The sequence below is a fragment of the Microcebus murinus genome, chromosome 19, assembly GCF_040939455.1.
Source record: "Microcebus murinus isolate Inina chromosome 19, M.murinus_Inina_mat1.0, whole genome shotgun sequence".
Lineage (NCBI taxonomy): Eukaryota > Metazoa > Chordata > Mammalia > Primates > Cheirogaleidae > Microcebus > Microcebus murinus.
In genome coordinates, this window is record NC_134122.1 from 32,038,247 (window position 1) to 32,063,166 (window position 24,920).

General features: G+C 48.9%; 1 protein-coding gene across 2 annotated transcripts; it reads left to right on the top strand.

Annotated features, from left to right (window-relative positions):
* Positions 1–1,319: 1,319 nt before the first annotated feature.
* On the top strand, positions 1,320–24,556 carry RCC1L (RCC1 like). Of its 2 annotated transcripts, XM_012742192.3 has the most exons (11): positions 1,320–1,693; positions 4,186–4,315; positions 6,385–6,513; positions 7,292–7,358; positions 7,935–7,986; positions 9,714–9,798; positions 10,229–10,410; positions 14,184–14,271; positions 15,121–15,294; positions 17,731–17,816; positions 23,549–23,757. In XM_012742192.3, the coding sequence occupies exons 1-11, from the start codon at positions 1,379–1,381 to the stop codon at positions 23,624–23,626; spliced, it is 1,386 nt and encodes a 461-aa protein (XP_012597646.2). In that variant the 5' UTR covers positions 1,320–1,378; the 3' UTR covers positions 23,627–23,757. The 2 variants fall into 2 exon arrangements, with proteins under 2 accessions (XP_012597646.2, XP_075851503.1); XM_075995388.1 differs by lacking the exons at positions 7,292–7,358; positions 7,935–7,986; positions 9,714–9,798; positions 10,229–10,410 and having other exon boundaries at positions 23,549–24,556.
* The last annotated feature ends 364 nt before the right edge of the window (positions 24,557–24,920 follow it).

The window sequence follows — 24,920 nt, forward strand, 5'->3', positions numbered from 1 at the left end:
CATTTGCTTTCAATAAAAAGCTGTTGCTGGCTTGGCTTACGTGGTGCATCCAGAAATTCTCTTCCCGACAATCACTAAGAATTTTGGGGAAAAAATTCCACTCAGAGGCCACTAACAGCTCCCTCTCTTATTGCTTCATGCTTCTGGCTCAGCTGTTACTTTATATGTTAGTTTGTGTCTTCTGAGAGGAAGACACCAAGACAGAATTAAATAGGCAAGGATTTTTATTAGGGGAAATGCCTCTGTAAGAGAAAATGAGGATGCCTGAAAAAGCTGGGAAAGCCATTGGGCCACCATGCAAGTCTGACCCTAAGTGAGGGAGAGAGGGAGGGAGGGTTGGGTAAAAGTGTCCTAGACTAATGCCCTAGTGTTAAAAGCGTCCTATTCTAGTCTAAGGAAGGTTTGGCAAGGCCAGTGGGGCATCCTCGAGCCACAGGTGGCCATCAGAGGAGTCCATGTCTCCCAGGAACTGGTTTGCCTCAGGGTCTATCCCTGCCTGGCTCAGTATTGGGAATGGCCCAAGGGAAGCATGACCACAGTGCAAACAGGATTTCATGGTGGTTTCAGAGCCTTGGTGAATTACACCCTGGTAGCTGGAGGCCTTTAGGAGCAGTCTCATGGCCACATCTTAGCAAGGGGTTTCCCCCAACCACCCTCTATAAAACAGCCCCACAGGATGGTAAAACCTCAATCACACTTCACCCCAGGACGGAAAAAAAAAACGTTTCACAGACTGGATACATTCCAGGAAGACAAAATAATTTGCACTGGTCTTGGGGGCAGATTAACACAGGGTTAGTTTTCCTCCAGGTGTTAAGCAATATAACGAGAGCAAGAAAAAGGAAGCAGGGGAGGAAGGAGTTTGCCCTCAGCACTGGGGACAGTATTTGGGAACCTTGTCACGGATCGTAATTGGCTGCCCCGAGGGATCCTGTAGGCCACAAGGTCCAAACCCCTCCTTTTATAAAAAATTCATTTTATGCATTGATTTTTTTTAACCCCCTTTTTTCAGAGGTGAGATCCAGAGAAGGGAGACAACTTCCAAACGCCGCCAGGCCAGTCAATCGTAGAGCCGGGCCTAGAGCCCGGGTCACTTGTTCCTGAAGGCCTCCTGTTCCCGGCTGCACGGTACATCCAGTATGAACCAGTGAGGCAAGGGACAGAAACTGGATAGTGGAGAGCACCACACCCGTTTCGAAGATGGACTGGGATCCCAGCTGCTCGGCCCCGCCTCCCTGAGCCGTGCGCTGCCCTTAGCGTCTTTGCCTTCAGCCAGTAGTAAACGTGGCTGTGGCCGTCGGCGCTTCCGCCGGGGCGTGGGGGTCAGGGGTCACGCAAGATGGCGGCGTCCAGGAGCTGCTGAGGCGTGAAGCGGAGGATGGCGCTGGCGGCTGGGGTTCGGCTCGGGCGGCGGCTGAGTTGGCCGAGGCTGGTGCGAGCGCACTGGACGCCGGCCCAGCGCTCCCGGAGCCGGCGCGAGGCGGCGGAGGCCGAGGCGGACGCGCCCGTGTTCCAGTACGTGGGCGATCGTGCCGCCCGTGTGGACCGCATCTTCGTGTGGGGCTTCAGCTTCTCGGGGGCGCTGGGCGTGCCCACCTTCGTGTTGCCGGGCTCCGGGCCCAAGACTCGCGCCGGCCGGCGGTCGTACCGCAGGATCCAGCCTGTGCCCTACCGCCTGGAGCTGGACCAAAAGGTGCGGGCCGCGGCTTTCTCCCTCCCTCTCTCTCTTCGACTCCCTCGTGTCCGCCACTATCCCTCCCACCCCCGAAGTCATCGGCCCTCTTTGAGAAGTTGTCTACAGTGGGTGGCCATACTTTGGCGAGGATGCTCCTCTAGTTAACTGTGAGCCCAGGAGGGGAAGGTGTTAGAGACGGCTGTCAACATTTATGGGGTGACTGAAACGTGCCAGGTGGTGTGCCCGGCTCGTGTCATTCGCTCAGCACTTTGTAAGTAGGGGTTGTCATCCCCTGTTATAGGGGAGGAAAGGGAGGCTCAGAGAGGTTAAGACCCAAGTCCCCACAGCTGATAGGTGTATATACAGTGGGATTTGTACTCGGGCCAGTCTGACTCCAGAAGTTCTTATGTCCAGAAAGCAGAATTTGGAAGTTCAGAGAAAACGTGGGCTGGCTTTAGTGGATGAACAACTTGGAAAGGAAATGTTAACTCTTGGCAGTGACAGAATTCTCAAGCCTGGCCTAGCTTTACTCTCCACAGGGTGCTCTGGTCTGCCCTGTTCATTTGGGTAGTTTCCCAGTAACCCATGGATATGTGGGAATCTTTGATGGTTCTCTCATTTCTAGGCTCTCCCAGTTACATTTCTGGCAGGCCTGACTCCTCTTGCCTAATCAGGATGGCAACCTCGGGCTCACCAAGTTGTAGGTTTTTCTTGTTTGTTTCATATTGAATTTGCTGCTGGGCATGGGTTTCACCCTCCACCAAAGCAATAGGTAGAACAGTCCTAGACAAGAAGTCTGCAGACTCCTGCTATTCATACTTGAAGTTCCAGCAGTGCAACAGTTTTTCATGAGTAAACATTTCTTCTCGGTTTATTTACCTTTGATTGATTTTCAGAGCCCTGAAATAGTTGTGGGTTCTTGTTTTTGTTTTTGTTTTTCAATTTTGTCCAGTTGTACTCTTATCTTTTTTTGGGGGTGGGGAGAGATTAGCTAACCTCTTCATACCACCACAGTTGGAAGTGCCCTCCAGACACGTTGTCATCACAAGCACTTGATGCTAACTCTGTGTCAGGAATTGTTCCAAGACTTTTCACATTCTAGCAGCTTTTATGATACAGTAGGGGCTCACCAGGTGTTTGTTGAATGTTAAATAAACAGGCATCACCAAGCAATGAGAATAATCATAGTTGCTGGACATCATTTTTAGACTTCCCTCTTTTCTGTGTTTCCTGCTGCCTGGGCAGGGGGTGTCTCCTGTCTCCCACGTAGGTCATTTCTGTGGAGTTGAACCATTCCAGAAAGCGGGTGGGTGGGGAGTCCAGGAGACCAGAGAACTGAGGTGTTTGACTAGCATAAAGCTGCAGGCTTCTATGTTCCATATGAATGTTATGAAGGAAAATATCACAAGGCAAAAGGAGGGAAATATTACTCTTGGATGACTCAATTAAACAAGCTGTCAATAAATCAAAATTTAAAGAAATATTTAGCTAGTTTTCTTCAAGAAATGCTGGAAGGTGAAAAAAAGTTCCTCATGTTTGTTCATGATCAGTGTAGTAAGCCAGCAGTTTCTTCAAGTTTAGGTTAGATTTGCATATGGTCCCTGAGAGAGACTGCAAAGGCCTCTGATAGACCATAAGCAGATGAGAGATAGTTAGGGTGACCATATAATGTGTTGTCCAACTTAAGAGTGAATGTTGGGACATCAGGGGTAAACCAGGGCTGTCCCATGCCAACTGGGAATATGATCACTCTGGATAGTATGGAAAGAGGTGATTTTAAAATCAAACCGCCTTTGGTTTGTGTCCAGCCCCACTGGAAGCGCCAGTTTTCTCATCTGGTCAGTGAAGGTGAAGAGAGCCTGGTTAAAACACCCAACAACGACCGAGGCTAATCAGTAGCTGTAATACTGATTCTTCCTTTTCTTGGTAATGGCTTGAGAATGTAACAGTGTAGCTAAGAGTGAAAGGCAAGTTACTTAACCTCTAGGAGTCTCCCTTTCCTCATCCACCATATATTGCGACTACTAACAACAATAATAAATACATTATATGCTCTTACATGAAGTTAGGTACAATTGACTGTAAGGGCTTTAGCTATATTATAGTCTTTATAGCAACTCAGTGAGATGCTGTTATCATCTCCACTTTATAGAGAGGGAAACAGATACAGAGAAGTAAAGCGATCTTATCTGAGGTCACACGGCTGGTAAGGGGTGGAGCCAGGATTCAAACTACTGTGCTAGACCGTATCTTGGTGAGTGGGGACGATGATATCTAGTGGGAAGCTGGCATTTACCATTAGAGGTAGATTTTGACCTGCACATAAATCACACTTCGTAAAAGTGATCATAAAGATTAAATGAAATAAAACATCTCAAACACATAATAAATATTTAGTGCATATTAGTTGCTATATTAATAGTATGTGTTCTTGGACTTGGTAAATAACCTGTCATGTATAGCTGAAAAAGCTTAACAAGTCAGTTAATGGCTTATGGGAACTTTTTCAGATTTCATCTGCTGCCTGTGGCTATGGATTCACATTGCTGTCCTCTAAAACCAAGGATGTTACGAAAGTCTGGGGTATGGGACTCAATAAAGATTCTCAGCTTGGATTTCACAGGAGCCGGAAAGATACAAGTGAGCACCTTCATCCGCCTTCTCTATTGTGATCAGTCTGAGGAAGCTCTCTTTGGTTCTCAAGGACATGATTACATAAGCCAACCATAACAACAAAATAGATGGAGTCTTAGAGGGATGTCATTTGAAACAATCTGGGCTAGATTATTTTTTGGCCTCTTTGGTAACAATATTGAACCATCACACAAAAGAGCAAGCACCTGGCTGTTAAGATGTTCCTTTTTGGCCCAAAAGAGATAACCTCTTTTTCCTACCATGGTGATGGCCTGAAATATTCTACAGTGCCTAGAATATGTTTTGGGAGAAAAATTCAATGAAATCTTTAAGATGGAAACTTTATTCCAAATGTTTGAAACTTGGATTGTAAAAATGTTACAAATAACTTACAATGGCATTTAAATAAGTAGACATTTGCCAAACAGTACTACAAGAACAATACGGAATATTTCCTAAAATAAGGGGGAATTTACTCAGAAATACTGGGCAAACCTTTATTTATTTTTTTATTTTAGCGTATTATGGGGGTACAAGTGTTAAGGTTACATATATTGCCTATGCTTTCCCTCCCCCCCTTGAGTAAGAACTTCAATGGACAAACCTTTCTTTTAATTTTTTTCTATTCCCTGCTCATGCAAAATATATTTTTCCATAATTTTGATTATAGCATATATATTTTTTTTTTGCTTCTTTTCACTTATTTTATGTGTATATCAGAAATATCTTTTATAAGTCAGTATTGAAGTCTTTATTGGCTGGAAGAATCCACATTACCTTTTTCATACTTTTTTTTGAGACAGAGTCTTGCTCTGTCACCACAGGTAGAGTGCAATGGCATCATCATAGCTGACTGCAATCTCAAACTCCTGTGTTCAAGTGATCCTCCTGCCTCAGCCTCCTGAGAAGCTGGGACTATAGGCGGGATCCACCACGCCTGGCTAATTTAATTTTTGTAGAGATGGGGTCTCACTGTGTTGCCCAGGCTGGTCTCAAACTCCTGGCCTTGAGGGATCCTCCCACCTCAGCTTTTCAAAGTGCCAGGATTACAGGTGTGAGCCACCATGTCTGGCCCTAAAATTCTCCTTTAGAGTGAGTTTAAAAAGTTCTTCCCTTTACTTGCCTAGTTAATATTTAAAATTTAATTTCCTTTTTGAATAGAGAATATATTTGCATAGTTCAGAATACTAAAGGTGTGAGTAGAGAATATATGGTGAAAAGTCTGCTTTCTACCTCTATCCTCCCAGCCATACAGTTTTTCTCCCTGGAGACAGCCTGTGTTAATGCTTCCAGTTGATCCTTCCAGAAAGATCTAGTGCATATGCAAGCATATTAATTTATGTATAATGCATATTTTTTTGCCTCCTTTTTATATAAGTGGTATCATACAGTATTACTGTTCTTCACCTTACTAAGAAATTTTAGTGGGTGTTGGAGGAAAATGCTTTTCCCTTTCTTAAAAATTCAAGTAATAGTAAGTGACATGTAAAGAGATTTCTTTAGGCCGAGCACGGTGGCTCACGCCTGTAATCCTGGCACTCTGGGAGGCCGAGGCAGGAGGATTGCTCGAGGCCAGGAGTTTGAAACCAGCCTGAGCAAGAGCGAGACCCCATCTCTACTATAAGTAGAAATAAATTAATTGGCCAACTAATATATATATAGAGAAAAAATTAGCCGGGCATGGTGACGCATGCCTGTAGTCCCAGCTATTCAGGAGGCTGAGGCAGCAGGATCGCTTGAGCCCAGGAGTTTGAGGTTGCTGTGAGCTAGGCTGATGCCACGGCACTCACTCTAGCCTGGGCAACAAAGCGAGACACTGTCTCAAAAAAAAAAAAAAAAAAAAAGAGATTTCTTTAAAAAGGACTAAGCATGCTTGTCAGTAACCCACTTTGTGCCATCGAGGCAGTGTGGTGCAGTGGGCTGGGAGTTGGGCTTCTGGGTCTGGCTCTGCCTCTAACTACATGCCTTGAGTAAGTCTCTCCTACTCTCTCTCTTCCTGTGTGACAGTGTGGGCTGACACTAGGATTTCTAATGTTAGAAATGCTCTGATACTCAGTGCTGTGTGCTTTGTTCAGCCAGGGGCTACGAGTATGTTTTGGAGCCCTCGCCCATCCCACTGCCTCTGGACAGACCTCAGGAAACACAGGTGCTGCAGGTGTCCTGCGGCAGAGCACACTCTCTCGTCCTGACAGACAGCGAAGGAGGTGAGTTGCCCTGTTGAAGGTCTGTGGAGGAGTCGGGGTACCATTTCATTGTGAAACGGAGCCTTGCGGTCAGGCCTGAGTGGCTTGTTAACTGAGCCACATCTAATTAGTGAAACTGAGCATTTCCCGAGCAGACCTGTAGGATTGCTCAAGAGAGCTGTATTGGACAGACCTTGCCAGCTCTCATGTGCTCTGTACTCTGCAGTTCTTGGAAAATCACAGGGCTTATACATGTGACAGTGCACACAAGGCAGCTTATCAGGGCCAGCTCCCTTTGTTATGAAGTGACTGAGCTGGGCTGTGTGGATAGATGTCTTTTTTGCCTGGTACCGAAAGAAGCCTCATTGCTCACACTTTTCCCAAGAAGTGGTGGGGGGCTTTCAGAGTCCAGGCTCCTGGGTAACAACCTCTCTAGAAGAGACTACATTTTTCAAATTTCATTTTCTGGCTAAGTGTGCTCTGTAGGAAAAGGTGGTGTTTAGGAGCTCTTTCAAGAAGGAATTAGACATTGAGGGGAACCTAGTGACAGGTGCAGAGAATAGGGTGCTAGTCTCACATGTGCAGTTCCCAAGAGGCAGAACTAGGGTATGGGGGGAGGTGAGCCTGGGTCCCCACATGCCTGTGGGTGTGCCCGCAGAGGCTGGGCATATTGGAAAAGGAAACTGAGGGGCACTTAGGGTGAGCTGACTAGGACCACTGTAGAGACCCCCTTATAGTCCTGACATTCTAGAATCCCACGAACCTGCAGAACTTAATTAATTGGTGGTGTTCTTTTTAGTCTTCAGCATGGGAAACAATTCTTATGGGCAATGCGGAAGAAAGGTGGTTGAAAATGAAATTTATAGGTGAGTTCCTGAAAGGACTGCCCCTTCCCCATATCATGTTAACCACTAAGCATCTCTTGAGTGATTACCCGAGGCAAACCCAACGGGTACAAGGCATGCTGGAGACAGAGCAGGGAGGACTGGGCAGAGAGACGTGGAGGGTGCTATTCCTTTCCAGGCTGAGCTCTGTGCATTAGCTTGGCGGGAGGGAGGTGGATGAGATTGGTTTTATGTGTAGAATTTCTTTGAATTAATTTTTTATTTTATCAAATTTTTAAAAACCCCCTTTCCCTTTCAGTTCTTTCCATTGTAGTGTTTTAGAAAATTTCCCTCTAGTTCTTTTTATTATGTTAGTGGGTTGAACATCAGTCTCAACTTTGGCTGCATATTAAAACCACCTAGGATTTTGTTTTCTTTGTTTCACTTTCATGCCCAGGCCTAGCTCTGCCTTGGATTTGACCCTGACAGTTCCCCTGACAATTATTGTGTGTGTGTGGGGATGGACTGCCAGTTAGGGTGGCAGGGGAGGGCCCAGGACTGCACAGTGCTGGTCATGACTGTATCTCTTGCTTCTCTCCAATCTGCTCCTGGCTGTAGTGAAAGTCACAAAGTCCACAGAATGCAGGACTTTGATGGACAGGTGGTGCAGGTAAGAGACATGGGCTGAGAGTTACCCTTCCTGTCCTTAAGAATGCTTTTGAAATGTTTAAAGTTGGGTGGAATGATGGCAAATTTGTTAGGTGATTTTCTGAATTAATAAATTATTTCAGTAAAAATTATAGCCTGCCTACTATAGGCCAGGATTTATGCCAGATCCTAGGGATACAAAGTTTCTTAAGATTTGGGTGTTCTAGGCTGGCTGTGTCTGGCTCACTATTTTATTCTTATCCCCAGAGCAGTGCGTGGCACATGCTAGGTACTTGTAATACATATTTAAATACACATGAATATATACAGAAAGTGCTGTGAGAGCACCAAAAGGGGACCTGTCTGGTCTGCCAGGGGTGGGATGGAAGGGAGAGAGGGCGTCATGGAGGCAGGGGAATTTACTGGACAGGCCAGTGATGGCGATGGGAAAGGTTTTTTGGCAGAGGGGAGGGAGCAGCCTGCGGCTTTGATGTGCTGAGGGTGTGCAGTGTGGCTGGAGTTTGGTATGCTTGTGCAGAGTGGCGTGAAATAGTCTGGGAGACAGGTTGAGGGTGAACACTGCAGGGTCTTAAGGAGTTTAGAATTCATCTTTTGATGGTTGGGGGCTGTCAAAGGTTCTAAGCAGAGTGACTGATAGCCAAATCGTGATCCATTTGGAAAGATAATTTGGCCACAGTATGGAGTAGAGCTAGGGGAGGAGGTGATGAGGGCCAGCTGAGAAGGAGCCAATGGGAGAGACATGTAAGGAAGGAATTGATGGGCTGTGGGCTGGACCAGGTGGGCAGGGAGTGAGTGGGAAGGAGTTGAGGAGGACTCAGTAGGCATGTGAGTGGGTGCTCATGGTGAGTGAGTGCTCATGTTCTTAACCCGGGTGGAGAGTTCTAGAGGAACAGGCTTGGGTACAAGTGGAAAGTGAGGGCGGGGGGTAGAAGTGGAAAGCGAGGGGGAGGTAGAATGAGTTTGGTTCTAAGGCTGCAGTAGAGTGCGGTGTCTCTTGCACAGGCTTTACAGGAATGCAAATGTGAGTTCCAGTCCCTGCTCCTCCACTTGGGACCAAGTAACTTTGGGCAAGTTACCAAACTTCTCTGAGATTTAGTTTCTTAAACCTCAGTGGTTTGGTTATTGACTTGGCACAGTGCCCTGCATAATAAGTCTTCAGTAAATGGAGCTTTTCATTGGACAGGTAGAAAAATAAGTCTGAAACTCAGTAGAGTTGTTGAGGCTGGAGATCGCAGTGTCGAGGTGAAAGTGAAGCCTTGGGAATGGGTGCAGGCTCCCAGGGTAGTGTGAGCAGTGAGGACAGAGGAGCGCAGGAGACAGACCTTGGGGAAGGAGCCCAGCACTGAAGGGTACGAAGCGGAGGCTGAGCTCAGAACAAGGCTGGGAGCTACCAGATAGCAGAGGAGAGGGATGGGAGGAGAAGGATTGTGGAGGGGCTGGTTCCTCAGAGGTAGAGGAAGATGAATGGAAGAGCTCTTGGATTTTCCCCCAGAGGAGATCTGGCACTTTACTTTAGCAAGAGCAGTTTCAGTGGAGTGGGAGACAGAGCTAGGCTGTGTTGGATTGAGAGACAACGTGATGTGGAGGCAACTTGGGCAGCCTACCTGGGGCATCTCCCCGGGCACTCACGAGTGGTGGGGAATCGTGCTGGTCTTTTGGCTCCATTAACTAGGACACTGAGGTTCTAAGCATTTCTTGTCATCACACTTACCTCTGCTTGTCTGCTAGGTCGCCTGTGGTCAGGATCACAGTTTGTTCCTGACGGATAAAGGAGAAGTCTATTCTTGTGGATGGGGTGCCGATGGGCAGACAGGTAGTGTACTTCTCACCCATTTGGGGCAGCGCACTGCCGCTTAGGCATGGTGTTGGCGCTTGGATGGGCTCTTCGAGATTTCCTTTATTTTCTAGAAAGCCCAGCCGTACATCAGAAATTGCTTGTTGTAGTTTATGTGGAAGTCTGATACATTCATTGTGTCGTGGCTTTTCATACGGCAAAGCTGTTTAACTTGAATCAGACCTAGAAAATTCCAAGGGTTTTAAAAATATACAATTAAAATGGTATCCTTTTTCCTCCTCTGAGAGAACATGGAGAAAAAAGTTCTGTGAGCATGCAGAGGAACAGATTAGGATTTCTGAGTTGATATTTGTTCAGTGCTTAAAACTATGGTTGGCATATAGGAAGTCTATTTAAGTGTTTGTTAAAAGAATGAATAATTAAAAGTAAGTGTTTTCCACCACGTTAGGTCTGGGTCACTACAACATCACCAGTGTGCCCACCAAGCTGGGTGGAGACCTTGCGGGAGTGAACATCGTCCAGGTGGCCACCTACGGTGACTGCTGCCTGGCCGTGTCTGCTGACGGAGGCCTCTTTGGTTGGGGAAACTCTGAGTACCTGCAGCTGGCTTCTGTCACTGATTCCACACAGGTATGAGGTCACCTACAATAGGGAAACATAAAAGTATGAAGGACGCATGTGACAGGTTCTTCGAGCTGTAGTATGTAAAGTGCTGTTTAGGCCTAACCTGTTGTAAAACAGCCTCTTCAGGGTACCGAGTTATTGGCAATCCTGAACTTGGAGCCTGAAAAACAGCTTAGGTGTTCAGAAGCCATTGTTGTCAATACTTAGATGAGAGAGACCTGGTTTAGATCTGTATTTTAGGTGTGCCTGTGTACCTTGTCTCCTAAAAGGAATAGGAGGCTGTTTCCCTAAGTCCCTATGATGTCACAGCATGCTTTTGGTTGCATTGTATAACAACATATGTCTGGAAAAGTCCACAGATCCTCTATGTGCAGCTTGATGGAGACACCTGTGTGTCCCCCAGCTCATGTGGTGGGACACTAGCGGCGCTGCTTTGTGGCCTCTCCCCATCACTGCCCCTCCATCTCTCCAATGGAGCCATTATCAGTATAGTACAGTAGGCCGTTAGTATTTTATTAAGGAAAATTTCAAATAAAAAAATAGAAATCATTTTATAACTAATCTCTTTCTATCCATCACCTATGTTCAACAGTTTCCAACTAATGACCAATTTTTTTAATGGAGATACAATTCACTATTTTAAAGTGTACGATTTAGTGGGTTTAGTGTAAACAAAGTTGTGCAGCTGTCCTCACAATCTAATTCCTGACTGTTTATATCACTCCTTCAAAAGACCCCATACCACTAATGGCCAGTTTTGTTGCATCTATAATTCCATCTACTTCTCTGTCCTGGATTATTTTGAAGCAAATCCTAGACATCATATTTCATTCATAAAAGTTTCAGTATGTCTCTCTAAAAGATAAGGACGGTTTAAGAAACATACTACATTCCTTAATGTGATCAAATATAAATATACATTAACAGATACTCTGCACAAAGGGAAACTAAAGATCAGCTAATAAGAAAAAAAATGCCTCCTCTATGGTCTGGAACAGTGGCTAGAAGTGGTTGCAGATTTGGCTCTGAGTTCTCTTACAAAGCAGAAATCATGGTCATCTGTGATTTATTGTTTCTGTAAGATGAACAGCAAATAAGGTGTTCAGAAGTACTGCTCTTCCTGACACCAAGGCCTGAGAAAAATGTCTCCCCTTGCCTTCCTGTGGGGGACAGATCAGATGTCATGTTGTTGTCTATTGCTGCATAACACATGACCCTAAAACTTAGAGGATTAAAACAACACAAGTGTATCACATCACAGTTTCTGTGGGTCAGGATCTAGGGGTGGCTTAGCTGGGTCTTTTGGCTCAGAGTCTTTTCAGGGCTGCAGTCATCTTAGGGTTCAGCCAGGAAGGATCTGTGCCAAGCTCACTCTGGTGGTGTTGGCAGGGTGCAGGCCCTCGTGGACTGTTGGACCGAGGGCCCCTTTCCTCGCTGGCAGCTGGCCAGCCAATAGCTGTCGGCCAGGCCTTCCTCGGTTCCTTGTCACACAGCTTTTCCACAGGGCAGCACACAACATGGCAGCTGGCATCACCAGAGCGAGCAAATGAGAGGGCAGGAGGGTGCCAGCAAGGCAGAAGCCAGTGCTTCATAATTTAATCTCAGAAATGACATCCCCTGTTGTCACTATTGCTGGAATTCTGTTCCTTAGAAGTCACCAGATCTAGCGCACGCACAAGAGTTGGGATTACACGTGGGTGTGATAGCAGGAGATGGGATCACTGGAGCTATTTTGCCACAGTCTGGGTTTTTAAAAATTACACTTATTTATTTAAAAAAATTGATTCACTCTCCATTTTGTCATGGCCTGAGCCTCATCCCGTCAGGGACTCCAGCAGTGAGTTCCGATGGCTGTTTGCTGGAGCACGTCTCAGCACGTGTGAGGGCGCCATGCTGGAGCGCGGCTAGGCAGAGGCTCTCGGAGAGCCCCGCGGCGGAGTCTGGAGTGCAGCCCTGACAGCCCTGCTTCGTCCAGGCATCTTCTGGGCCAATGAGCCCCTTTGTTCCTTTCCGGTCAACTTGGGGGTGGTTATCCTCCAGCTGTCTCCATTTGAAAGTGAATCTGTAGCGATTCATGGCTGTCACCAAAGCACTTAAAATCCATCTTTCTAAAGCCATTTCTCAGTGGAAGTGCCAAGACCGAGTCCTGCTGGGAAGCTCAGTTGGCCGCACTTCCCCCTCCGAGCCTCTGACCCTCCCATCTCTCTCTCAGCAGATCTTCCCTCCTGTGTAATAAGCAGACGCTGTCAGGGGGGATGGCTCTGTTGCCCGCACACCCTGTGTCTGTGCCCCTTGAGCGTGCCCCCTCTGTAACTGTGGAGCAGGGAGCTCCGTTGGAAGCCGAGTGTTTTCTCTTTGCCCTGGACCCATCTTCCACTTTCTCAGAAACTGTACTCCACCCGTTGGGCCTTCTCTCATCACTTCAACCTCTTCCTCTCTGCTGGTTCCTCGCAGTCAGCCTCTACACCTGACTCGTGTCTCCCCCTGAGCAAGCCTTACCTAGACTCCTTCCTCTTCCCGGGTCCTGCCTTACCTCCTGCCTCCCTCTGAGCCGAACTTCTCAGAGCTGTGTTTACTGACCACATTCATTTCCTCGTCCCCTGTTTATTCTTCAGTCCAGCCTGCTTAGTTTCTGCCGTTATCAGTTTGCTGGATGGCTTTGCCAGGGTTGCTAAAAATGACAAAGCATCTGGAGAACATTTTCCAGTATCTGTTTTTCTTGACCTCTCTGCAGCTTTTGCCATTGACCGTGACATGTAGACCACCTTTGTGAATAACACTCTTCCTTTTACCCACAGAACTACCCTCTTCTCATTCTCTCTTGCCTTTCTCATCGTTCCTTTTGCTCTCGTTCCATTTTCCTTTCCTGCCAGGCCTCTGGGTTGTGAAGATGCTCGGGGTGTGGGCTTTGCTCCCTTTTCTCTGTACTCCACCTTTGGAAGACCTTTTTCCCATGGCTTGCTTCAGCGACCATCTGTCTCCTGATAACTGTCCAACTTATATCTTAATCCCCGCCTTCTCTTCCGAGTTCCAGGCATCTCCAAGCGCCCTGACACTCTCCCTTGGCTGTGTCTAGGCGCTGCACACTCAGTACGTTCAAAGGGAACTCATGCTTATCCCCTAGTCCACTCACATTCTACTCCAGAAAGCCTGTCTGCCCTGCTGGAGACTTACTGGCTTCCCACTGTGCTTGGGATAAGGACCAATCCTTACTGTGGCCTGCATTGTCCTGTGTGGTCTGGCTTCCCTTGTCCCCGCTGGTGTCTGTACCTTTTCCTCCCTGTTCCCCTGCTTCAGCCACTCTGACCTCCTTACAACTCCCGGAATGGGCCACGCTTACCCCTTTTCCTTTACACATGCCTCTCCTCTACCTGGGTTGTCCCCCACCTCCCCTAGCCCGGGGAACTCTTACTTACCCTTCAGATCTCAGGACACATCGAAGCCTCCCCTGACTGCTCCTCCCTTCAGACCTGGCAGGTTCTCTATCACACACTCTCAGAGGCCCTTGAACTTTCCTTTGTGGCTTTTAGCACACACGTAATTTTGGTTGATGTCTGCTTCTTCTGCTAGGCTAGAACCGTCTGGGGGTGGAAACCAGGTCACATCGCTCCTTCTGTGTCCCCAGCACCTAGCATGATGCTCAGCATATGCTGGATGTCCAGGAAATACTTGTGAAGGGAAGGAACAGACTGGACTTACTACTCTGTGCATGAAACCGGATGCTGCCCGGTTCTCACTGCTTTGCTTTCCTCACAGTGTGGCCCCTTCCTTTGATTCAGGTGAACGTGCCCCGGTGCCTACCCTTCTCAGGAGTGGGCAAGGTGCAGCAGGCTGCATGTGGCGGTACAGGCTGTGCTGTGCTCAACGGTGAGACCCTCTTCTGGCAGCTCACTGGGAGCTGTAGGTGGATTGGGTGGGGGAGTGCTCAGCATCCATTGAGCTCACAGGCTGTAGACCTCAGCCCAGAGGAGGGAACGTGGCCACGGGAAGATGTAGCTGGATTGAGTTCAGCTATCACAGGGTGAGGGTGAAATTCTTGACAGAAAGATAACAGCCCGTGATTTATATGTAGACAGATAGCAACAGAGCTTAGTCACACTACAGCAAACTTCTGGAGCAGAGAAAGAACTGCTTTATTCCCCCCCAAACCTCAGCCTGGGCCAGAGACTCCAGCTCTGCCTTCTGCAGCCAAGAACTAAAAGGCAGATGGGAGAGGAGCCTTAGAGTTTGGAAACTGAGATCTGGGTCCCTGGGATTAAATGTCTGGCACCACTGCTGAATATTAAACTTTTTGTAACTGAAAAAATATTGCTAAGGGTTTTAAGACTCTCTCCAGAAATCATTTATCTGTTTGGCTCACTCTTCTGATCAGTGTGCAACTGAAAGCTGTCAGGAGGGGAGAAAACTGTTCCCGAGTTCTCTGTTCACGTGGGTTTTCTGGCTAGTTTATGGACTGGTCTTTTCCAGGTTGCACTCAAGATGTGGGAAGTTTGTGTTCTGAGATTGGTTAGCTGGCTAGACAGACTCCACGAGCAAGGATTTAAGCAGGGGAGAAAGAATTATTTTAAATCTCTGTCAGCATGTTCTTGCCAAGCAAGGAGAAAAAAAAAAAATCTGTGTGGATATAATGAATATTGGTGGTGCAGTTTGAATTTGTGGTGAGGGAAGGCTGTCTTTGGATTGACTTACTGACCGTTTGTTTTTCCTGTAATGTAGGGGAAGGACATGTTTTTGTCTGGGGATATGGAATTCTTGGGAAAGGACCAAACCTAGTGGAAACTGCTCTTCCAGAAATGATTCCACCCACCCTCTTTGGCTTGACGGAGTTCAACCCAGAAGTCCGGGTTTCCCGCATTCGATGTGGACTCAGCCACTTTGCAGCACTTACCAGTAAGTGACCAAGCCCTGACAGCCCCAGAGCAGGACTGGCAGAAGCGCCCTCGCTCAGCTGCAACCCCAAAGTGTGGGCAGCTCTCAGTTTCCATCCATCCAGCAGAGCAGCGCCTTTGTATGGTTAATTAAAGAGGGTGGCTGGTCTAGAAGTTGTTTGGCTTGAGGTTGTATAATATATGTCTTTTTTTTCATCCTGGAGTTTTGCTTTTGGTTTATTTGGTCTGTGGTTAGGCTAATGTGAACGTGAAGATTCTCAAGAGGGTACCCGCTGGTGGCAGGAGGAGGGGACCTGGAGTATGCCAGGGTGCTAGAGGAGACCAGCAGAGGTTTCACGAATCCACGGGTGGGCAGTTAGGAAATGAATGTGTGGCCCTTAATCCCATTGCCTGGCCATGCCAGAAACCCCGATCTGACCCAGGGCCATGTGATGGCAAGAGGCAGATTGTAAGACTGTCCTGTGGTTTTATGGAGATAAATCTACCAATTTCTCCAAAGTGCTGGGGGAGAGAATGATGAAAAGGAAGGCTGAGATGGAGGTTTTCTTAAAGACTTGCCAAATTACAAAGCCACAGAGTATCCAGTTACCCTGCAGGCCCCTAGAATGTGCGCCTTCTCTTGATTACATCTCTTCTTCCACCACAGTTACTGTGGGTTCAATTTGCTGCTTTTAGTTGACTTGGGTAGTAAAACTGTACTAAGTTAATTTCATTTGGTTATTCTCAAGCAAATTAGTTATTTCCTTGCAATTAAGAAATCTTTTCATCTCATGGCAAGTGATTGTTTTCTTTGTAAACATCGGGGCCAGGACAGTCAGTTTGGGTCGTCCCTGTTTGTGTTCTCTGGCCTCATGCTTATGTGAGGACAGTTCCAGATGTCCGCCCTCCATACTAGGGTCCCAACTGCTATTCACTTACTGTCTGAATTTCAGATTTCCAGGCCTTAAAACCAGCCGGCTGTAGCCTGGGTTGTTGTGGGTTGATCTGACTCTGAGTGTATTAAAGCACGAAGTAAAGCAGCTTCAGGGAAGCTGAAGAATTCCCTGCCACTGCTCAACCAGAGCAGCTGCTTCCCTTTGTAGATGAGTCTAGGTCTCGTAAATTTTTTAAAGGCATTTCAATTTGGCAAATAAGAGTCATATGGACCGATTCTGGGGGCCATAAATATCTATTTTCCAGAATGTTTGAAGGCTTAACCTACGTGCCAAGTCAGCTATTTGGAAATCTGTGTGAAGCATTTGACTAGAGTTGACTCTGCCCTGTTTGCTACCATGCCACGTAGTCATTTCAGGTCACACTGCAATGAAATCCCTCTCCAGATTTCCCCTAGGACCCAGCAGCCACCCTCCAGGTGTAAATTACTGTCCCTCGGTAGAAGGAGCATCAGAGCTTGGGTTTCTCCCCGGCCCGTGTGCCCGGCATTTGCCGTGGGCCATCTGGGAATTGGACTTGGCTTGTTTATCCTTTCTGTGGTCTGCTAACGTTTTGGGGAGCCACATCAAATTGTTCTGTTAAACATGTAAGACTTGAATGTGGAGGACAACGGGGATGGCCAGACCCACAGGGCTGTGACAGCTTGAAACGGAGGATTCCTTATTTCATCAGCTCAGGTTGTTGTAGACCTGCCTTCTCCACGTCGCTTCCTCTGCCTCCCTTGACCCAAGCCTTTTGCCCGACAGCAGGTAGTGAATGAGGCTCTGTGCTGAGGACTGCCTGCACCACGCAGGTGGGGTCTGGCCTGGAGGCTGCCCAGGGCCTGGGCCCTCCCTGAGGCAGCACCCCCAGGGCCCTGGTCTAGATTCCATCTCCTAGGCTGTCCTCTTAGAGCAGCACTCTGTCTTTTTTCCTTCGTGACACGTTTTACAATTGGTAAACATGTATGTATTAATCATTTTTCTCTTTCTAGCTCTTTGACTAGATCTCGTCCCATGAGGACAGGAACTGTGTCTGTTCAGTCATTGTCCTGTCCCCGCTCCCAGAACACAGACATAGAACCGGCACAAACAGGCTCCCTGGAACTAGATGTCACTTGAATGAATGCTCCTGAGATGTGGACACCCAAAGAAGGAATGACAAATCGTCCTACTTCTTGCTGTCAACTTAGGAAGCGCAGGGTGTAGCCAGGATTTGTGGAGGACAGTCTGGTCAGACTGTGGGTGGGGGCAAGGGCCACCTCTGCCTGCAGCTCCACGCCTGAGCTCATCCCTTGGACACAGTGCACGTCCTGGGCTCGGACATGTTTTTGGTATGGGGAAAGTGTCTAAAACACTTACTTTTCCCTTCAAAAGAAAGCATTAATACCTGGTAAAAAATGTAGTTTGACAGTGGGCCCTGTTTGCACCTGGTTCTAGAAAGCCTGTTCTCATGACCCATCCTCTTCTTGCAGACTTGATCTTTGCATAGCCCCAACCAAGCCACTGTTTTCCTCTCTTTGCAGACAAAGGAGAGCTGTTTGTGTGGGGCAAGAACATCCGAGGGTGCCTGGGAATCGGTCGCCTGGAAGACCAGTATTTCCCGTGGAGGGTAAGGCTGGCCTGGGCAGGCTTGAGGATGTGGCCAGAGAGCAGAGTCACCTGATGTCACAGTAGGTGCCCAGTGTGCAGCTGGGCCAGGAAGAGGGTGGCGTGACATGCTTCCCCTTCTGGGTGGTGGCTGCCCCCCTCCTGCCACGGCACATTCTGCCGTTGCACACTGCCGTGGCGCCTGTGAGACTCCTGCATGGTGCGTGGGCGGAGGAAGGCCCGCACTGGGCCCTCAGCTGCCTTAACTCCCTCGGGGGGACAGCTTGTCCCGGGGCCAGTGGGTGGGAGGTGGGAGGGAGTGGCGTGCCCAAGTGTCCAGTTCTGTAAGAAGCCCTGTGAGAGGCTGTCCTCGGGATTGCAGAGCAGGGACACAAAGGCACACGGGGGTATCAGCATGCTCCAGGCTCCAGGAGGCTCTGGAGGGGGGGCTATTTGAAGAAGTCAGCAAGCTGGGGGCTGTTCACGGAGGCCCATGTCAGGGAATGCTTTACAATGAATTTAAAAGAAAGCAGGATGTTTAATATTTAAATTAACTAGTCATAGCCACCAAGTGAAAAAAATAAAGGCTTTTCTTAGGGGAGCAATATGCAATTAGGCAAAAAAGGCTCATCTCAGAATTAAAGGGGAAAAAGATTATACATTATACATTTTCAAAAATGTATTTTGAAAATATCTCCTATCATTGTATGGGTCCTGGTTTCTTATGCTCTCATCTGGAGATAGTCTGGGCATAGAGATGTGTGTGTGTGTGTGTGTGTGTGTGTGTACATGTGTGTGTGCATGTGCGCGTGTGTAAGTATTTTACTAGAAGGTAGGATTTTAATTGTTTTAAAATTGTGAAAAGCTGCCGGGCATGGTGGCTCATGTTTGTAATCCTAGCACTCTGGGAGGCCGAGGGGGGAGGATTGCTCAAGGTCAGGAGTTCAAAACTAGCCTGAGCAAGAGTGAGACCCTGTCTCTACTATAAATAGAAATAAATTAATTGGCCAACTAAAAATATATAGAAAAAAATTAGCCAGGCTGGTGTCGCATGCCTGTAGTCCCAGCTACTCGGGAGGCTGAGGCAGGAGGAATGCTTGAGCCCAGGAGTTTGAGGTTGCAGTGAGTTAGGCTGATGCCACGGTACTCTAGCCTGGGCAACAAAGTGAGACTCTAAAAATGCAAAAGAATGTATAATTTGAAAAAAAAATAAGGACGTATCTGTCAAAACGCACTGCAGCGTGTTCTGAAGCACTCTGGTGTTTCAGGGACTGTTTCTGTTGGCCCCGCCCTCGGCTGCTGTTTCTCCTGGTTCCCCGTGAGCTCAGCAGCCTCCACTCCTTCACTAAAAACTGTCAGGGGAGGCTCTAAGAGGACAAGTTGAAATGGAGACTTTAAATTTGTTGGGAAAAAATGCTCGTACACTAGAGTTGTTCCCAGGGTGGCTGGCACTTGCCAGCTTGTTCCTGAGCCTGGAAATGTAACTACGTGCGAAGAATGGAGAGCTGGGCATTGGGCAGTGGAGTGAGCACCGGTAATTCCCATCTCCGACTTGTTTTCTCGGTGATTCCTCACTGTTCTCTCTTCACCTTTCCTTTTAAAAAGGATGACTTTCTGCAGGGAAGCTCAGGAAACAGTTAAGCAACTGGGTTTTGGATGAATGAACACTGAGGAGGACCTACCCACCTGCCTTCATTCTCCACATCAGAGTGTAGATTAGCCGGAGATCTGACTCGGGTCACGTTTTCCCTGCTGCGGTGGCCCGTGCAAAGCACTGGCCCCTGCGTGTGCCGGGAGCAGAGCTGCTGACCCTGCCATGTGATGCTCCTGTCCAGCTTGCTGGCTCTGACCTCTCTCGAACACGTGTCCTTTGGTCATGCTGCCCCACACTTGTGCCATCAGAGAAAGAGCACTCGACCCTGTCCCTGCAATGGCTGCATTTGGTGCCAAACCATTGTCCTCCCTCTCGCACAGTCAGCGAGCATGAAGTATTTGTGTAAGGGAGTGGCTTTGTCCGTCCTCCCCTTTTGATTGGAGGGTGGGCAGATTGGGTGCAGGGGAGGGCTTGAAATGGCAGGACGGTGGCAGCAGCCAGGCTCGGATCCTCTTGTGGGGTCCAGTCTCTTTTGCTGCATTTGCTTTTTAAAATATTGCAGGTGATTTTTATTCTCTAAAAATGATTATTTTCTAATTAATCCTCAGTGGAGGATACATTACATCATTTAGAAGGTATTTCAGAAAAGAAAGAAAGAGTACAGCTTTACTTGTAGCTCATACAGTGGGACTAGCTAGCCAGTTACTCTTGGACTTGTACAAGTTGGGCTTTTCTCACAGTACGTGGGCCTAGGAAGTGATACCTGAACCAGCTGATTCAAGCCTCTCCGGAAGCTTTCCAGGACATGCGTTCCTGTTATGCGTTGATGCTCATCACTCAGAGGCCACACATCTAAGTCAGAGGCAGAGCCAAGGTTCAGACACAGATAACGTCTTTTTTTTTTTTTTAAGAGACAGGGTCTTGCTCTGTTGCTCAGGCTAGAGTACAGTGGCATCATCATAGCTCACTGCAGCCTCCAACTCCTGGGGTCAAGCCATCCTCCTGAGTAGCTGGGACCATAGGTGTGCGTCACCATGCCTGGCTAATTAAAAATAATTTTTTTTAGAGATGGGTCTTGCTATGTTGTCTGGGTTTGTGTCTTAACTCCTGGCCTCAGGCAATCCTCTCGCCTCAGCCTCCCAAAGTAGAGGGATTACAGGCTCGAGACACTGTACCTGCCTATAGATATGTCTGACATTTAAGATGACGGTATTGTCACTGCAGCCATGTCCTCTGTGAGAGCCTGAAGCTGGAGAGAAGCTAGCATGCAGAGCTGAGGAACATTTGACTAGGGGTTGTCTGGGCTTTCAGGACCCTCTGACTTAAGCAGGAGCACCACAGGCCTGGGACAGGATTCGAGGGGGTTTTGAATGACCTTCACCTCCCAGGAAGCAGTCACTTTCAACAAACATGCAGCCTTTCTTCGTGGGAGGCAGGGCGTGGACAATGTGCAGGGCGCTTTGCATTTGTTCTCTGTCATCCTCAACCTTTGAGGGTCGGCTCTCCCTCCACAGTGTGTTTGTGGAATCTGGGAGTTGAAGGGACTTGCCCCAAATTTCATGGCCCCTAAGTGGGTTGGGTACGATTTGAACTGGGGCCTGCAGACCACTTCCATTCCTGATGTGTCCCTCGGCTCAGGACCGGGTGGGGTTTTAGGGGACAAGCTGGGAAATCCCTTGACCCCTGGCCTCCTCCTTACGTGGCCGTTGAATAGTTCCTGGGTGGTTTTGACAGCGCAGGAGAGGAGCGTGTTTCACAAGCTGGGCCCGGAGCCATGCCCCTTTGTTGGGTTCATCTCTTATTGCCATGAGAGACTCACAGCTTTGCACCCCTTCTTGTTGCTCCTCTGTCTCTCACCTGCTGGGCATTTGTTTTAGAAAGTAACTGGAAAGAGATGTGGCTAAACCGACTCTGCTCAGACTTCTAAGAGAGTCACTCAGGCTGAATGTGGTTCTGGTTTTGGAGCTGCTTTCCTTTGCAGGAGAGTTGTGAGTGTGAAAGGGTTTAGAATAGAAACTCCTTTTAACCTTGACTAGGACAAAAATAAAACACTGCTAAGGGCGGTGTTTTCTTGGACTCCGCTCTGGACCGTGCGAGAGCGCTCGCCAGGGGGAGCTGGAGCTTCAGGCAGCCACCGCTGCTCCCGAGAGGGGGCTCTCAGGGGCCCCAGGCAAAGGCTGTCGTCCTGGCAGTTGTCCTGGCAAGTGACCCAAGGCAAGTGGTTTGTGCTGCTTTGGGCTTTAATGGCCAGAGCACTGAGGGACAGGGACAGAGGTGCTAAGTGCAGCAGGTTGGCCGCAGAGTGAGGAGAGCAGCACTTTCCTGGGAAAGGTAAACAGAGTGCTCTCTAATGGCTGGAAGGTTGCTAAGAGTTCACCTGGGCCCTGTCACCAGAGGCAGCGTGTTTTCTTCTGCTCCAGGGCCAGCCTGGAACGCTTTCCCCATCTACGTGCCTTTGCGATGAACCGAGACACCGGTTCTTGTTTGTTTAGCGATTTCTGTAATAGGTTCTGCTAGAGACGTTTGTTTAGGGACAGGGGGATGGCATGACTTGGTTTCTAGCATCCATTTACCTGTGGCCAGGAGTCCCTAATGGTCTCGTGTCCCCAGCGTAGGCACAGAGCTCCGGGGTCAGCGCCTGTTGCCTGTGTGCTTTTTGGCCAGGCCATCTGGATGAGTCGTTTCCCCTCTTAAGCTCAGTAAACTCTACAGACTGTGACGGATCCCCTTTCCAGCTGTCACACTGCCGGTTGAGTGAGGCCACCAGGGAAGGGTTGCCGAATTCAGATCTGGTCTGTAGAAGCAGCATCAGTGTCCTGGCAAAGGGCGGTGGGCAGGCCATGCAGGGCATCAGCGATAGGAAAGAACAAGTCTTGCGTCTGCTACTTTTTGTGTAAAGAACCTCTGAAAGGACAACCAGAAAGTAGTTAAAAGTATTAATTGGCCAGGCTCGGTGGCTCACGCTTATAATCCTAGCACTCTGGGAGGCCGAGGCAGGCAGATTGTTTGAATTCAGGAGTTTGAGACTAGCCTGAGCAAGAGCAAGACCCCGTCTCTACTAAAAATAATAGAAACAATTAGCTGGACAACTAAAAATATATATAGAAAAAATTATCCAGGCATGGTGGTGCATGCCTGTAGTCCCAGCTAGCCAGGAGGCTGAGGCAGGAGGATCGCTTGATCCCAGGAGTTTGAGGTTGCTGTGAGCTAGGCTGATGCCACGACACTCTAGCCTGGGCAACAGAGTGAGACTCTGTCTCAAAAAATAAAGTATTAATGGTTTCCACTTCAGAGGCAGGTGAGGACTGGGACAGATGATGGTAGGGGTGGTATTAAGAGGTATTTAATACCTTTTTATTCCTTTTCACTGAATGTCCTTTTGCATTACCTAGTCATAATAATAAACAAGAATGAGAAAGAAAATTGCCCCTTTCTTAGACAGTGGCTTGGCCGTGTGGCTCTGGGCACACCTGGGACTGTGCGGGGTGTCTATTTCCAAGGCGAGGCTGTCAAACGGCGGCACCCTTTTTAAGGTGAACAGGCTTGTGCTGCCGCATCTGAACGAGGCTGTCTTCTTGCTCCCTTGAGGGCCGGGCCTTCCCCTGATGTCGTGTTGTCAGCCCAGACAGGTTCCCAGCAAGATCTGAGACACAGCCCGTGCTGCTCCCTGAGCGTGGCTGCACAGCCTGCCTGTGTCTGAGGCTGGGCTGGACAGGCAAGGGGACGGAAGACAGTGCGCCAGCAGGGCCTGGTTCCCCAACTGGACCCACAGAGCAAGAGAAAGGTTTCTGGAGCTGCCCAGCGAGCCATGGTGGTGGCCCCAGTAAAGGTCACTGACTCCCCAGCTTGAAGGCAGGGAGCCTGGCAGGGATGTGCTCAGGGGAGCGGTCTCTGTGGGATGTGCATGTCCCAGGATGGTACACAGGTCTGTGTTCTTGCCCCGAGCAGCCCCTCTGAGGGGAGGACGTGAATAGTGATGGCTGCTGCCCTAATGGCCCTGTGGGTAGGTGGGCTCATCCCCATTTCCAGGGGAGACAGCCGAGGGCCAGAGAGGGTGAGTGACCTACTAAGAGGCAGGGCCAGGTTGGGCCGACCGCAAGGCCCGGCTACCTCCCTGTGTGCCATCTCCCCCTCATGGTGCGCTGGGCCTTATTTTTCAGGTGACGATGCCCGGGGAGCCTGTGGATGTGGCGTGTGGTGTGGATCACATGGTGACTCTGGCCAAGTCATTCATCTGAATCTCCCGCCCGACCTGCTGGAGTCTGGCCCTGGCCCTAGAGCTGCTCGGCCTGCTCAGCAGATGCGGCACGCGGCCGGCCAGTGGGGTTCTTGGGGGGTGGCAGAAGAGGATCAGGACCCATTGTGGAATGTGGCATTCTCTCCAAAATCCTTAGTGGGCACACGCTGGGAGCAGCTGGGACGAGGTCCCTTCTCCAGCCGAGGACGAGATCTGCAGAATCCAGCACAGGATGCCGCTTTTAGTGGGCCGAGCTCCTGAGGGGCTGTGGTGGCCCAGGGCAGGGACGAGGATTTACACAGCTTGGCTTTCTCCAGGTAACCCTCTAATGTCATGCTTGGCCCAAGACACTGGTTTTAGGAGAGCTTAGCCCTCACTGGGTGACATTTTGCGTGATCTACAAGGTGGCCTGACAGAATGTGGCGCTCAGGCGGGCTTCTGTCTCCCCTCTGTCATGGCAGGCCCCTTGGTTTGTGTCTGGCAGGCGTGCGTGTGCCCCAGGCCGAGCCCCATGTAGCTGAGGGAGCCAGGCTGGCCTCGGCCCGTCAGTCTGCTCACAGCCCCCTCGGGTGGGCTGCCACACCGCAGGCTCCCTGGCAGGACTTGGTTTCTCCATGTAGCTGCCAGCGTGTGCCAGCCCCCTGCCCCATGGGGCCCGTGGCTGTCTCCAGCCTTGTGCCTGTTCTCACTCACTGCCTGGCTTGGAAACGCTGAGGAGCCCCTCAGGAAGAAGATCGAGGCCGAATTCTTGTGGGCTGAGGGCCGGAACACATCCACAAAAGCTTGGCCGGAGTGCCAGCTGGCCTTGGAGAAGGATCCAGATTGTGAAGAACATTTGATTTAGTAGCGTGACTTGCCTTTTCCTTTAAAAACATCTTTTAAAAATCTCTTTTGGAATAAAATCTGTTCTCTGCCTTTTGATTTTTAAGAACTGAAGTTTTTTATTTTATAGTTTGACTTGATCATTTAGAGATTACCTTTGAAAAACAAGGCTTTGGATAAAGAGGCCAGCGAAAAATACTTTCGAAGATAGTCCCGCTTGAAAAATGTTTTCTGAACAGGTCGTGCTCTCATAGTTCAGTCGGGAGAAAATATCTGGCACCCACGTCACAAACGGGAATCTCAGGTGCTGCCCACCTGTGCCCCATTCCTGTTACGCCTTCACTCGGCACTTGTGTGCCCCTGCGCGGTGCCAGGTACCGTTCATCACGCTGGGCACATGTGACAACCCCTCCCCATGAAGCCTACGTTCTAGGGAGGGGAACAGATGTAAACCAGTAGACTACCAGCTTGGG